The 16,526-nt window shown below is 36.1% G+C and overlaps 1 protein-coding gene across 1 annotated transcript in view; it reads right to left on the bottom strand.

Annotated features, from left to right (window-relative positions):
- Positions 1-16,526, bottom strand: part of LOC145984027 (DNA-directed RNA polymerase I subunit RPA1-like) — a 314,984-nt gene that overhangs the window by 194,448 nt on the left and 104,010 nt on the right. Inside the window, exons 18-21 of the mRNA XM_083117344.1 lie at positions 12,566-12,851; positions 9,979-10,107; positions 6,773-6,937; positions 3,996-4,189 (exon numbers count right to left, since the gene is read on the bottom strand). Of these exons, the coding sequence (XP_082973470.1) occupies positions 3,996-4,189; positions 6,773-6,937; positions 9,979-10,107; positions 12,566-12,851 (774 nt within the window). The remainder of the gene's footprint in view (positions 1-3,995; positions 4,190-6,772; positions 6,938-9,978; positions 10,108-12,565; positions 12,852-16,526) is intronic.

Genomic DNA, 16,526 nt, shown 5'->3' with positions numbered 1-16,526 from the left:
CTTCTAATTCTCCCCTGCCCGTTTTCTTACTTCTTCTGTTTATGTCCAGTCTATCCTGCTTCTCATAGCCATTCTTTTCCAGCTGTTTCCATAGGCTATTTATTTTGCCTTCTTTTTCACATTCTTTCATGCATATTTTCTTAGGAAATAGAGAAGAAAGGCGAAGAAGACACAATGAACTGGAATGGGGGACTGAAGTTAAACAAAGAATGGAAGAAGATGTTGGAAAGAGTGGAAAGGACAAGAGAAAAAGAGGAGAGGAAAAGGAAGAAAAATGAAGGGAAAAGAGCGTGAGATTAAAAAGTCCAACCACATTCTATATGGAAGTAATTGTGTTTAGCCTTTTAGGTGAAAGTAAAGTTGGAAAGTGAAAGTCATCTGCTAGAAAGTTCCTAACAACTTTCTAAATAGTCTGGAGGGAGTAATGTTTGTGTATATATATTACCCTTCTCGTTGTATCTGGTTACTTTTGTACTTGATACAGAGTCTGAAGAAGACCTTGCTAGAAGGTTGAAACGTTACGTTAGTTTATGTTTTATAATAAAATAAATTACTGCCTTGGTCAGCATATTTAGTTTTTCGTAAATTTTAAGTTTATTCAAACAACATCTTTAGTGTTGTTTCTTATACCACACCAATTGTCACTGTACTGTGTCATTCTGTTTATCCATGTTCACAATTTATTTCTGTCAACAGCATTTTCTCATGGCTATAACTCCAATAACATGCATTTCCATCCATTTTTATTAAGTGTTTTCAAGTGTTTAATCTATTTTTAGTATATTTTGTCTTCTATAAGAAAAAGCTTGGGTATGCTAGAAATCACAGAGATTAAATAGAGATGGAGTAGATAGTAGATTAATCTGTAGTCTATCAGTACCGGCCATCATAAACATATTGGTGTATCAGCTTATGATTAAATTGCCAATATTGCTGGTCTGAAACTTTTATAAATAGCCTGTGGCATTTTTGTAATTAGTGACAAATTCTGCCATTTTGTTGTTTTTCATTAACATGAAGATATAATTCATGTACCCTGCTTTTAATAAGTATATTTCAAAATGTGAATATAAATGAACCATTGACAGTTATCATGCAATGCATGACTTTTAATACCAGATTGGTAAGTTGCAAATTCAGTGGAACCTCGATTTTATGTTTTTCTGGGGACTAAAGTATACTTAAAATATGGGAAAATGTAATAGCATTTTGCTCTATTGGGAACATGAAGATGGAATGTACAATGCAAGAAATGTAAAATCAGAAATGTAAAATCGGGGTTCCACTGTATCAGTCCAATCCTAACACACACTCAGTTTTTGATGTATGCTTTTTTGTGTGTGTTAAAACGTGAAGAAAATCACAGCTCAAAAACAATACAACAATAATATTAATCTCTGAGAATAAAAGTCTTCCAAACAGAAAACAAGCAAGTACATAACTCACAACACTAGTTTTTCTATACTGGAATCTGCTACAATTTGAATGTTGTCATGATGCTACATAAACTTCACAAACTTAGGGCACCTATAAGAACAGAGCCACTTCACATAACAAAGGTGAAACAATCCTGATGTAAATTCTAATTCTATTCAATCCTTTTCAATTTAACATTCTGCATTCGATGTATGCAAGTTTTCTCATGAGATGTTTATAAAGTATAAACTTTAAAATAACCCTCAATATCCTGTATCAAGTAACAATCTGAATTGGTTTGCAAATTCTTGTATGCTTAAAAATATAAGAATAATGTTATTTCTAGGAGGCAGATTTTTGCTTATTTGCCTGCTCCTTAATTATTCCATCAAAGTGACACAACACACAGGCTGTAATTTGTTTCATGTTGTTTTGAGCCTCATACATAATGCATTTTTACAGTGATATTAAATGCTTATTTTGAAGTTAGTGTCTAATCTTGCCATTTTTATTCTCTCCTGCTTAATTCATGACTCAAGCTGCAGTGTTTCATCTAGGGAGCTTTCAGACCAACGCCACACACAAGTGCATTTATAACTTGTCAGCTGTCCCAGTAACATGCAGCATCATTTAACAAGTTATTTCTCCAAATCTAATCAAGAGTTATCAGTTCTGTTTTTTTGTTTATTGATATACATACGGAGATACTAAAATATCAAAACAATCCACTTAGTGCTAGTAGGTAGCTTTTTTAGTGAAAAAGTATGTGCTGAGAAGCACTGTTCCTGAAGACCAATTGCCAGTTGTCGCATAGGTCCCATAAACAATGATTGCTTGAATATTTAAGGAATTACCACAAAAGAACCACCTGCAAAGCCATGTGCCAAAACTACTTGGTAATTAAAAAAGTGAACAGTCTTGGCCTGAGAAGCATTATTCCTGAAAATCTGTTGTTTCATCAGTGCTATGGACACCAATCACTTGAGATTTGCAGAAAATCACCATAAAAAGACCTACCTTCATCATGTGGGGAACATCCCAATTTTTTTAAAAAATGCAAAATCTTAATTTGTGGGAAATTTTGGAATTAGAGCCTGCCAGGTCCCTAATAGGCACATATATTGAAACATCATTTCAACTTTTTTTTTAAAAAAGCATTGGGGTAGGGGCTACGCAATGCTGAAGGTGGATCTTTCGTGGTGATTCTCAGGAAATCTCAAATGATCTGAGTCTATAGCACTGATGTAACAACTGAATTTCTCCAGAAAATTTGATACAATGTTTTTTCATAAGTGCAATTATTATTTCTTAATAGTTTCCACCATAAGTATTAAACTATTTTCAATGTGACTTTGCACAGCTGTAGAAACATAACAGTGCAACGTATGAGTATATAGCTTAAATTTCTCGCAATGGATATTTAGTCAACTTTGACTGACACAACAAAAGTTTTTGGAAGTCAGGAAATTAATGGACCCAAAGAAGTTGGGTAGGCATAACAAATTTCATACTGGTGTTGCTAATGATAATAATAATATATTTTTTAAATATTACCATATACTGCCATCAAGTATTTCAAAAACATTAAATCCTTATAAAAAGCTTCTACAGCTTCTAACTTTAATTTCAGTTGTGTAAATATACATTTCTTTGCAAGGCGAAGAGATCGGGAGAAGTGTGGTAGGTGGTGCTAGCAGAGATGCCAACATTTTCGACCAGTAGCATCCTGCTTAAGTTTACCCCCGAAAGCATTTTGCTTCCCTCGGAATCATTTGGAGGTTTTGAATGTGCAACACTGTATCAAGATTACACTGCAGACTAAACCGTTAAAAGTCAATGGTTTTCATGAGCATTGTTTGCAATCTGAAAGCTCCGAGCTTGAGTTGCTCTTTCCTTCATGACTACAGGTGCCCTGGACATAGCAGTGAATGGAGTGAGGAAAAGACCTTGAACCAAGAGCATGATAATTTCGTGCTGTGTGAAAGAGTGTGGTGTTTGGTTACTTGCCGTGCTACTTCATTGTGTAATTGGAGTGTGTGTGCTTTGTGTGTAAGTGAGGTGATTGAAATGCCAATCGCAAAGTTCACGTTAGAACAAAGAATTTTTGTGTATGACACTTACGTGAAAACAAACTCGTGTCGAGACGTGTGTAGGCAATTTGCACAGAAATTCCCTGGCGTTTCACCTCCAGGTAGAGAGACGGTTAGACGTCTTGTCCTTACATTACAAGAAACTGGATTGTTAAATTTTAGAACCCCTAAGCAACAACAATGGATTCTGACTGAAGAAAAACTTGACAAAATTGGTGCAGCATTAGAACACTGTCCAAACAAACCTCTAAATTTCATCAAACGATGCCAGGAATGTGTGAATGTAGGTGGACATCACTTCCAACAACTTTTATAACACAGGTTAGTGCTTGTTTTGCAATATTAATATAAATATCTGCATGCTAAAGATATGTCCATAAAAAGAAGCAGGACATTACTGGTCGAAAATGTCAGCATCTCCGCTAGCGCCGCCCACCACACTTCTCCCAATCTCTCATCTTCGCAAGGAAATGGACGCATTGTACTTACGATTTTCTTTCCTTGTCATTACTCTGTCTCCACATGTTAATTATTGCATCTGTTCTCTCAGATCTTCCTGTCTCACTTCTACATGCATCTCCATATCCTGACAATGCATCTGCTACTGATGCAGAATATTTATTAAAGGCACTCACTCTTTTCTTCTGCAATGGATTTCCATTTTTCTTCTTCCACTTTCGTATCTGAAAGTGATTTCAACACATTAGAAGAAGGAATTTTACCTGATAAATTATCTCAAGTTTGTTTGAAATTTTACTATGGTCAACATAGAAAAACATTTCATTAACACTTAGACTTCTTGTATAAATAGCAAATCTATCCAAATATATTTATCTTCTTTGAACATCTTTTTTTTTTTATTGTCACTAATAGAGAACAGAAAATGTACACAAAATCAGAATTGAAGAAAGTCATACAGTTGGGTGAAACATTTCTTGTGTTTCTTTCCTACAACATTTTTGTTAAGTCATGATCAAGGAACAGATTTATATGTAGTAAAAATGTGCTAAATATGTAAATACACATTTAGTTATTTTCTCCAAAATACGGAGTTAAATGTAGACTTAAAATTGTAAAAATTTACCATTTTAATAACATAAGCCTCATTCTCTATTGTTGACAACAATCATAAACAAACAAGAATTTCTGGTGTTTTAAAAAGAAAAAAAAAAGTTGGGAGCTGTAAAATTGAAAAATAAATATATATATATATATATATATATATATATATATATATATATATATATATATATACACACACACACAAACACACACACACACACACAGTGAAATGCCAATTTTACGTTCCCCGTTTTTACATTTTCCTGCATTTTAAGTTCTTTCAGCTTGGTCCGCTGTAAAATGTAAAATCGAAGTTCCACTGTATATTATTGTTTGGATGGCAGAAAACTTGTAATTAATGCAATTGGAGGGTATAAGAAAGGTTGTAAACTTTCATTTGTTTAACGTCAATTGCGACTTTGTTGGTTATTTGCAAGAAATTCACCCAACTGTTTCGGTCACACAGGGACATGTAGTTATTGAGTGAATATGTTGAGAAATGTTCTGAAATATGGAAATAATATTTAAAAATAACTAAAATATGTAAAATATGAGCTAAAACCTAATATGTGTACAAATATGGAAAATAAAAAAATAAAAAAAAATTTTGAGTCTACATGCCATGATGTGCAAAAAATAATAGAAAATATAATTAACTTCAGCTTCATACATAAATATGTATTTACATATAAATCCGTTCCCTAGTCATGATAATGAAGATACATAATTATTGGATGAAATTACTAAAGTAACACTACCAAAGGAATACATACTCATGCCCAGTCTGGAAGTAGAACTAAGAATCTTTGGTGGCAAGATCATGAGTTGACCTTTTAATGCATTTAGCCTCCAAAATTGCAAATTGCATGAAGCAATATATGCAGGTTACCAAAAAAGGACAATTGTCATATTGTGATCCTATTGATAATCTCTATGCACTACTTTTTAAAATGTAAATGTCTGAATATGCAACTTCTTTTGCACTGCAGTCACCTCAAAACACACAATTATGAAGGAGGTCAGTGAACCATTCAGGCTCTGCAAGGGCTACTTGGATTTTTATTATATCGGATCGGTAAATATTATATCAGTACTTTATCAGTATCGGACAAAATTTCATATCGTCCCATCCCTAGTATGTACATATACAGGGTTTCCGAGAATGAATGGTGAGGTTTGGTCAGATTACTGTGAATCCAGGGTTACACTATCTACATTGAGCTTTGGGTTTTTGAGTTTTAAGTCCACTTTAAGCAAACAGAGGCTAATCAGAACTGAACTTACAGTTTAAAGTATCAAACTTGGGATGGTATACATTGAAAGTTGTCTTCTTAGGTTCAGGAACTTGAACAGTTTCTACAGTGGGCAAATAGATAATTTAGTAATAAAACAAATTCTGCATTAACTGAAACATACTAAAGCAAATTATGCATTAACTGAAAAACATTCTGGACAGCATTCCTAGGCTAGTAGGAGTGGTGAATAATACCTTCAAAATGGGGTAGTGTAAGGTCCAACCCACCCATTAGAGTATGTCAAAAATACCAGAGTATTTGTCACTGGTAGCACAACACATGTCATAATCAGACTCAAATTCAATCCACAGTCAAGCAAGAATGTCTTGAGTAACCCATTGTTGCTCAAATACTTGCAGATTACAGTATTACCCTATACTGCCCCACATAAATATTCATTAAACTGACAATGCAATTGATGTGGATTATTTTCTTTTCAACATATTTTGTCTGAGAGGATCCTGGTGTAGGTGGTGGGACTTCAACATCCATGATCTTGGTCAAACAACACTGGCTAGGATGAGACTATCTATCACAAAATAAATATAAACCAAGTGAACTCCTCACTCTGCACATCAACCCCTGAAGCTGAGAGTGAGATTACCTCTCGAAAGCTTGGAAAGTTCTTCACTAGGTCAACATCTCATACAAATCTCTTCACAATTTGTCACCAGGAAAGTTTTAATTTACATTTTAGTATGTAACCGTTCAGTTACATACACTTTGAATATACATATCCCGTAGACACAATTCTCAGTACACAAAATCATGTCAGAAAGTAAACTTTTGTCATGCTGATAAATATTTTCATTATAAAGTTGTTATGTAGATTACACTATGCATAAAATGCCATGTACTATGTAAACAATGTAGAATGTTTTATGCTAATACATAAGTGAGCATACTTACTGATGATTTCGCTTTCTCTATACAATGGATATCTGAACTGTTCTTAAGAACTGACAGTTTGTGCTTATTCAGTATGCCTTGGGAATTTTCCACAAGAATGTGCAATTGGTTCTCCTTCAAGAATGGTGACTTGCAAACATCCAAACCATCTTCTCCATAAAGAAACTAAAGGGGGAAAAAAGGTGTATGCACATACAGATTCTCTGGAAGATACCAAGATTTCCCTTCAATTCCTACCTCTTGCCCTCAATTTAATTGCATGTAAAAATTTGCAATCTTATTTACTAGGAAAATTTCTAAAATCTGTTAGCAAGAAATGGTTCGTGTGTAACTAATAAAAACACAGGGTTAGTTTTTATAGAAATATACACTTTCAATGTTATACAGTATCAAAATAAACAGAGAGAGACATGCAATATGGTATGAAAGTTTTTATAACTACAGTTGTCTGTGCTGTCAGCATTATGTCAGCTAAGTGAAATGGCTATTGCTGTAGAGAAGGCTTTTTGTTTTTGCAAAAACGAAATGTTACTGTCATACAGTGTCATTTTAGAACATGATATAGTAAACCTCAACAGACAAGGCAGTCCATCTACAATTAGAGCCAGACAACCTGGTTGTTTATGCAAAAGGAAAAGTTCTGGGAGACCAGTGGTGTACTCTCCCATGTTCTCTGGTTTACAGGTAAACCAATTTTTTCATATACACAGAAATTGCCAGAAAATTTTGAAATTGTTAAGACTTCTGTTTTTGTCTTACTTACATGCCTGCATTGGTATTTTATTTCTATTACATCTAATTACACTGAGTGCTCACTGAATTGCGACCACCCATCCAAACAACAAGGAAGCGCCCAGCAGCTGCTCTGATCCCATGACCACTCTGACTGGAACTATCATGGTAAATGTATAGACACAATGCTACATGTTAGTCGAACAGCACACATTAAAAAGGGGGGTGGTCAGGACTTAACATTGTCCCAAAAGGGCAGATTGTAGGTGCCTGAGCATCAGGTGCATCAATAACCCAGACAGTGACACTGGTCGGATGCACCTGTTCCAGTGTAGTGAAGGTGTACAGAGAGTGGCAAGAAAATGGGGCAACGACCACTAAGAGGCAGAAATGCAATGGCATACGGAAGGTGACACCATGGGGAGAGCATTGAGTCAAAAGGCTAGTGAAAGCTGAACACACCAGTGTCCAGGAATTATGGGACCAATACAACAGTGGATGCACAACACCCAAATCCCATGCAACTGTGCGCCGCACACTGGCATGTATGAAGTTCCACAGCAGACAACCCACTCCTCACAAATGCATCGCTGTCGACTTCGTCTTGCTTGGGCCCACGATCATACTGATTGGACCATGGATGATTGGAAAAGGGTGTGTTGGTCCGATGAATCACGGTTTTTGCTACACCACTGTGACAGGCATGTGTGGTGCCAACAGCACGAGGCTATGGACCCTTTCTGCATGGTGAGTGCTCTACAGGTTGGTGGGTGGCAGTTGTATGGTGTGGGGTTGCTTCTGTTGGCATGGACTGGGACCATTGGTGTGTATAGCCAGCCATGTGACATCCGGTGTGTATCGGGAGGTGTTAGGGGACCACTTACACCCCACAATGCAACACTTCTACCCACATGGGAATGGCCGTTTCCAGGATGACAATGCATGGTGCCACCGAGGCAGGACCGTACTTGCTTGGCTGGAGAAACATTCCACAGAGATGCAGCATATGAATTGGTCCCCTAACTCCCCAATCTTAAGCAGATAGAGCATCTGTGGGATGTTGTGGAAGGAGCTCTTCGAACCATGCATGGACATCAGTTGGCTCGTTATGGGATGCCATCAGGAATATGTAGTGTCAGATCCCCATGGAGTCATATCAGCACCTCATGGAATCCATGCCACGTCGTGTCCAGGCCATCTGCTGAGCCAAAGGTGGACCAACAAAATATCAGGTAGGTGGTTGCAATTCAGTGAGCACTCAGTGTAATATATATAAAAAAAATATATACAATAAATAAGAATTGTTGTGGTAAACCAAGTCAAATTTTCAGAATACGCCACAGTGGGACACACACATCAGAGAAACAAGAAGATCATTCTCATTGAGACCTGCATGTGCAGCCCTAAGAAATCAACAACACAGGCAAGTTTAGTATTACAGATTCCACAACACACTGTGTGGAAAATTTTACGTAAACATTTGTAAATAGTCCCTTATAACCTACAATTAGTGTCAAGTTTAAATAGCAATGACAAAATAAAGCCATTCTTTCTGCATGGACATGCAGCACCAAAGTGAAGATAATGATGATTTCTTTGACCAACTATTTTCAGTGATGAGTCAACCTTCCACATTAGTGGAAAAGTCAAAACACAACATGCATGTATAGAGAATAGAAAACATGAGAGAATGGTTGATCACATCATTTTCTGTTATGATTATATATTACTACATTGCAGCATGTCTTCTTCCATTGATATTAATATCCAAGATATTTAATGAAAATTTTTCACTGTGAATAATTACAATATGAATTACTATAGGTAGTTTTACTAAAAATATTTTTTTTATCTGTCAATAACTACACTTCAATCTGTTCTGGATAGTATAACTAAATGAAGGAAAGGTTCCAAACAATTGAGATCGTAACTTATGAATGTTTTCATGATGGATGCGGTAAACGCGGTTTAAGAATTACTCACGTGAAATTTCGTATTTCAGCATTGCACAATTTAATGGTCATTTCTGATTAATTTCGAAGACACACTGTCCTCATTCACTAAGGGTATGGCATCTGGAGCGGAGATGGTACCATGTCATTGGCCCAGGTATAAACAAAGCAGTGATGCGGTACCATCTCTGTTCCAGATGCCGTACCCTTAGTGAATGAAGACAGCGTGATTTCAAAATTAATCGGAAATAACCATTAAATTGTGCAACATGGAAATACGAAATTTCACATGAGTAATTATGAATTTTTATTAATTGAAAAACTAATATTCATCAATTATAACATAATAATGCCTCCCTCCACTTCTTTTCACTGAGCTCTGTTGCTAAATAGATTATCTGACACAAAAATAAGAATGTTTCTGTTATCGGTAATTTGACATTTCAAAATGTTAGCCTGAAGCTATAGTTAGTAAACATTTCTTACAATTTGACCAGTTTGAATACTTTATATCAGACTGACCTGAATTACACTTCCATCACTGTCTCGAACAGTCATATCATAGTTGATCACAAGACCTTCTAAATGCTTTACCAAGCAGCGCTGCAAATATCCACTCCTACTTGTTTTGACAGCAGTATCTATCAATCCCTAAAATGAAAATACCACAAATATAAAAAACAAGATTAATTTATAAAATATGAAAGTAAAAGCAGATACAGTAGAACCCCGATTTTACGTTCCCGGATTTTACATTTTCCTGCATTATACATACATTCAATTTTGATGGTCCCAACATAGTAAATGTTAAGAAATTTTTCTCGATTTTACATTTTCCCGTATTTTAAGTTCTTTCAGCTTGATCCCCTGAAAAACGTAAATTCGAGGTTTCACTGTATAGATGTGTACCACAACAAAAGTAATAAATTTATCAGAATCTAATTTACTCAATTCTATTGTTATTTATCTCTGCAAGATATTTTGTAACTTTAAAAGCAATACTCAATACTATTATAAACAAACAAGTATCTACTTCCTTAAAAACAAATGAAGTTAACTAACATAAAATCACATCCATATTCCATTCTATTTAATCTCTGATAATTATATAATGTTAAAATTAGTTTTGTTAATTATTAATTACTTCATGCCAACCTACATGATGGAGTGGTTAGCATAGCACCCTACAATGCCAGGAGTCCAGTTTCAAATCCCGGCCAGGGATGGATGTTCTGTGTTAATGCCCCTTCATCAATTTCATCATATCATTACTCATTCTCATCTCAGTGATTAGCCAACAGTGACAGAAAAACGAAGTAAAATAAAACAAACCAATTCAATTAATTACTTCATATGGAGGGAAATGGCTGTTTCACAAGCTTTATCACAAATTGTATTTTTGCAATTCTTGAGTGTGTGTGTGGGTAGACGAAGGGAGGGTACTGATAGTATAAAATCTACCAGTACAAATAACTGATCAGCATTAATTTGGTCAAGGGGGTGTTGATCCTTCCTACACATTGCATTTTTACTAGGGCTGAGCCGATGCCAACATTTGCTGATACCGATGCCGATACCGATGCTTGCATAATTCCAGTAAAATAACAAAGGCTAGTTACGGAGTCACAAAACTCATCACATGACATTAGTATTAATGATATCAAATACTCCAAATTACTCTCATATAATATTATATCACTTAAAATGTGCTGTGACATTTTATGTGAACTTCTTTCTACCCCCGGAGGATGCAAAAAAAAAAAGAAGAAAAAAGAAGAAGTTTTTGAAATGTTGCCAGCACTGTTAAAGTGTTGCAGATACACCGAAAAAATCATATTATAAGTGTCCCTGCCAGACAAAGTTATAGTGTGTAAAATAAAATGTATGTAGTGCATATAGTGTACAGCTTGCACAAGGAATGCAAAATAAATACAAATGTAAACAACATTCTTATCGTTTGGAATAACCGGGGGAGGGAGGAAAACTATGTAAAAATATACACAAACACAGATATATATTTAATGTTTATTTGGCAGCTCTGTATATGTCCTGCTGTCCATTACTCTATGTCATTTGCAATAAAAACAAGTCACTGCAGTGTCGGCATTGGGCAGCAGTCACACAGAAGGATAGAGCACAAGAAGAAAATTCACAACCCTCCCTCCCACAGTGATATTCATCCCTTTTCCAGGAACTCCAGAATGAGCCTAGCATTATAATAATGCTAGTTTTGAAAATGTCACGTTCTTAACCCACGAGTTTGCGAGCAAGAATTGGCAATGAATGGTTTCTATTATTTCCACATAGTGTTGATCACCAGGCAGTTGTGTCCTCCCCAATGGCACAGTGGTAGCGTAGTCACCTTGTAATCAAGGGGTCCCGGGTTCGATACCCAGTGGAGGCACATAGTGGTTCGGATCCCACTTTAAACTTAAGTCCAGTACCGATTAGCCTTACTGTGCATAAAGTGGACTTAAAACATCAAATCAAACCAGGCAGTTGCATGCTTTCAATGTCACGTTTGGGTACAGTGCTTTCACTTTAGCAGTGCTTTCACTTTAGCACTGACTTTGATCTTGTCATCTGCTTCCCAGGAGGGTGCATCATTTTCGGAAATATACATGGAGTTCTTGTGCAGGACCCCAATCTGTCACAAGGAAGGGTGACAACCTTTGAAAAGGACAAATCTTGACAAATGAGTTGTTTCTCTTGGCCGCTCTAGCCACTCAAAATACTTGGTATCATTGCCGGCCCCTGTGGCGGAGTGGTTTGCATATCACGCTACGACGTCAGGGGTCCCAGGTTTGAATCCCGGCCTGGGCATGGATGACTGTGAGTGTACATTCATCAATTTGATTATATAATCACTCATTCCCATCTTCGCAAATCAGCCAAAAGTGTCACAAAAAATGAAGTGAAATAATGCAAACCAATCAATCGACCTTTGATATCAGATGGTATCGGCGAAAAAAATTGAACTGATACTCAGCCCTAATTTTTACTGCATTGGAAGCAATTAGTTTGAAATTCTTCATGAGGTGAATTGCTACATACAGGTACAAATGGTCATGAACAAAAAATTATAAAAGCTAATGCTCAATATACTAACCTCTCTGCCAGCCATACAATGGAAAAAGAATTCCTGAGGTCTGATACCAGTCATAAACCGCCCATCCACGTAACCTCCTGCTCGTGGCGATGTATCATATGGACGAAAACTAGGAAGAGCTCTCCCTGAAATCATCAATGGAGGGCGCTTCCCTTCAAGTTCAATTTGACCCAGCACGCATGAAATTTGCATAGTGTTAACTGTTGATCCCTTGGCACCAGACTGTACCATCAATTGCAAATTATTGCTTGGAAATCTCTTCAGAAGACCAAAAGGCATGCATGTTCTGTAAAACATAAGTCCATAAGTTATTGTGCGAATTAGTCACTGATGTAAATTCAAAAACATATTCTAAAATACAAAAACTTTATGTACTTACGTTTCGTGAGTATTTTGAACTTTTGATATTTTGAACCAAGGAAGAACTTTCTATAGACCTAAAAGAAAGTATGGGGAAAGGTCAAAAATTTGCTATAGGGGAGAATAAAATCGAAAAAGAGGAATTCATTATAGCAGCAGAAGGAATAGTAGAAATGATGGATGATAGAGATGATAAGAGGGAAGTCAAACAAAAGATACATGACATTATTGAACAACAGATCAGAAAGAAGAATGTTAGAGAAGAAGGTAACAAAGGGGAGAAAAAGGAAAGGATAAGAAGCTTAGAAATAATAAAAAGAAGTTGAATAATGTCAAAAAATTGGTTAGAGACAATAATATTTATATAATTCGTTCGGATGATGAAAACAAGATGGTTGTAATAGATAAGGAAGAGTACAAAAATAAAATGGAGGAATGTTTTGGCAGTAAAGACTTGAAGGTTGTAGGACAGAATCCAATAAATAAAATAAGGAGGGAAATAAGAAAGGGAATAGAAACAAGCATCACGTTGGCACGGGCAGAGAAAAAGAGGTTAATTGAGGAGTGTAGAAAAGAGATATCCTAACAGCATTTGGGATACCAAAAACTCATAAGGAGGGGATTCCATTAAGACCCATTATTCCAATGTACATACACCCCAGATATAAATTAGCTAAGACTCTCATTAAGAAAATCGGGGAGGTTGGGGAAAATATGGAGTTTAGCGTCAAGAATTCAAGGGACATGAAAGATGAAATAGCACAACTTGAGATTACCAGCACAGATAGGATTATGAGCTTTGATGTCGTCAACCTATATCCAAGTGTGCCCAGAGACAAGGCCGCCGATTGCCTGCAAAGGTGGTTGATGGGTAAAGGAATTGACGTCGTCACAGCCTGGGAATACGTAAGGTGGTTCAATTTGTGCACCGGTTATAATTATTTTTGCTGTAATGGAAAGATTTTCATTCAAAAAGAGGGATTAGCCATGGGGAATCCCATTTCCGGAATAATATCTAGCATTTTTCTACACTATATTGAGAAGGCAGCACTAAGCCAAATGGTGAGATTAAATTTTATGGAAGGTATGTTGATGATATCCTGGTCATCAGGGAGGAAGAGGGGTTGGAGAAATTGTTTAATCTTTTGGGAGAGCAGGAAGAGAGGATTAAATTCACCAAGGAAGAGATGAAGGATAATAAGATAGGCTTTTTGGATCTTTCGATATATAGAGAAGGGAAGAAAATAATAACTGGGGTTTTTCATAAAGCTTTATCAGGGGAATTGTACATCAACAATGAATCTGCCCACGTCAAAAGAACCAAGAATAACGTGTTCCTAAACTTCTTTGTTTGAGCAATAAGGTTGTGCAACAACAAGGGAGAATTGAAAAAAGAGGTTGAATGGATAATGAGAGTAGGGAGAAGAAATGGGTATAAAGAGTCAGATTTAAGACGGAACCTAAATAGGGCAGGAAAAACGTGCAAAAAAGAGTTGGACAGGTAAGAAGAGCGACATTAAAGGAGGAGAGAGAGAAGGGGGAAGAAGGGAATTTTAGGTATATAGAAATCCCATATTTCCAAGGGATATGTGAGAAAGTAGAGAAACTAGTAAGAGGATATGGAATAAAATCTGGAATGAAAGCTCCGAGGACTTTGGAAAAACACTTTACAGGATACAAGAAGGATGGAAAAGAGGGAGAAAAAGAAGGGGGAAGAAGGGGGTTTATGGTATAAAATGTGAATGTAATAAAGAATACATCAGAGAAGTATGGACATAAGGTGGGAAGAGCACAACAAAGATATAAGGGAGGGAGTTTTAGGACAGGGTTCTCGGAACATATTATTGAAGGAGGACATGAAATTAGAAAATGGGAGGGAATTTGGGAGGGAAGTAAATTAATTAGGAGGAACATATATGAATGTTCCTATATTTGCAAAGGTAGGGAAAATAAATTAAACAGGGATGAAGGAAACGTCGATGAAATGTGGATAGGGATGTTTTAGAAATGGGAAAAGCGGGAGTATAAGAAGATAGGTTTCCGTATCATCCCAGACGTATTATGCGAGGCTCAAAAAAGACACGACTTCGAGTTCGAAGTGACGTAGGCAGGCAGGGGAAATGGAGGGGAAGCAAGCGAGGAGAAAGCGCCGAGCAGACAGCTTCCTGCATTCGTTGAGGAGGCATCCTACAGTCAGTACGGGGGAGTGAAATAGGTGGTCACATTTTAAAATTTTACCTTTTTAAGTAGGAAGGGTTCTTTTAACCTGAGATGGTTTTAGACCGTGTTTTTAACAATAACGAAGACCTTGGAGGTTTTAAAGGGTTTTAGTATGGATTCCAATATTTCCTATATTAATAACCAAACCTATATCCTTGTTCGTGGAATCTTGGGAGAAAAGAATTGATGTGGCTATGGTGTATTTTGGATAGCCTATGTAACTTAAGAACCTGAAGACGGGAACAGTTGTTCTCGAAACGTCGTTCATTGGAAAACCAAATACTCACGAAACGTAAGTACATAAAATGAGTGATTCTTGGCAAATTGATTGGTGAAATGTGGAGGAGAAAATATTGATGCTATGGAATGGAATCGAATAGGAAGTCAGTCAAAAGTAAACAGCACAAGTATCATATCTTAAGGATGAGAAGAGATTAGGCAAATTTTCACTTTGAGAGATTACATCCAGTGCTCTTTTAAGGGGCACGAAATAGTACACCATGACAGCACCTTATACATGTAGTAGAAAAAACAATTGTCCATGTTAACACAAAAAAGGAAGAAAATGCTCGCAGATTTTACATTTTTCACATTATACATCATTCAATGTTGATGGTCGCAACCTAGCAGTAGGTAATAAAATTTTCCCTGGTTTTACATTTTCCCACATTTAAAAATTTTTCCCGGTTATACATTTTTCCACATTTGAAGTTTTTCCAGTTTGGTTCCCTTAAACATGTAAAATCCAGGTTCTACTGCAATACCATTCAATCGTGTATGGATATTAAGTTACAGTCTTTTCTGGAAGATTCTATAAAATCACTTTGCTTAAATATCATTTGTGTCACTATAGAATCTAACTTATGAAGTTTAGCAGAAGCTTTCTTTCCACATAAAAACCCTCTGATTATATGTGAAGAAGGAAGAGGATAAATTTATGTTATTATGGTACTGAAAACAGCCAAAATCTACTTAATTCAAAAATAAAAGGATCATGAACATTTACGAATTGTAAAATACTGTATCTGCAGAAACTTTTTAAATAATATTTATGCTTATGGGACTAATAATACCCTATTCCATAAGAACACCCAGGTTGTCATGGTAAAGGTGCAAAGCAAGCAAAAATAAATATTTATATGTGGTGGAAAGTTTTAAGTATCTGCAATGTATAGTTGGACAAGGTGGAAGAACAGATGGGGTAAACTGTAGAGGCCACGGCAACAGGATTCATTGGAAGTGTAAGGAAAATAATATGGAACATGGAAATACCTACAAAATGCATGAAATATGCAAATGCAAAATATGAAAAATGCAAAATACAACACACACATGCAAAGGACATTCATATTTCATATCTAACAAACACAAAATGTAAAGT

This window comes from Lepisma saccharinum, chromosome 2 (assembly GCF_977018435.1).
Source record: "Lepisma saccharinum chromosome 2, izLepSacc3.1, whole genome shotgun sequence".
NCBI classification, from domain to species: Eukaryota; Metazoa; Arthropoda; class Insecta; order Zygentoma; family Lepismatidae; genus Lepisma; species Lepisma saccharinum.
Note: the sequence above shows the minus strand (reverse complement) of the source record. Positions and strands in the feature narration are given on the sequence as shown.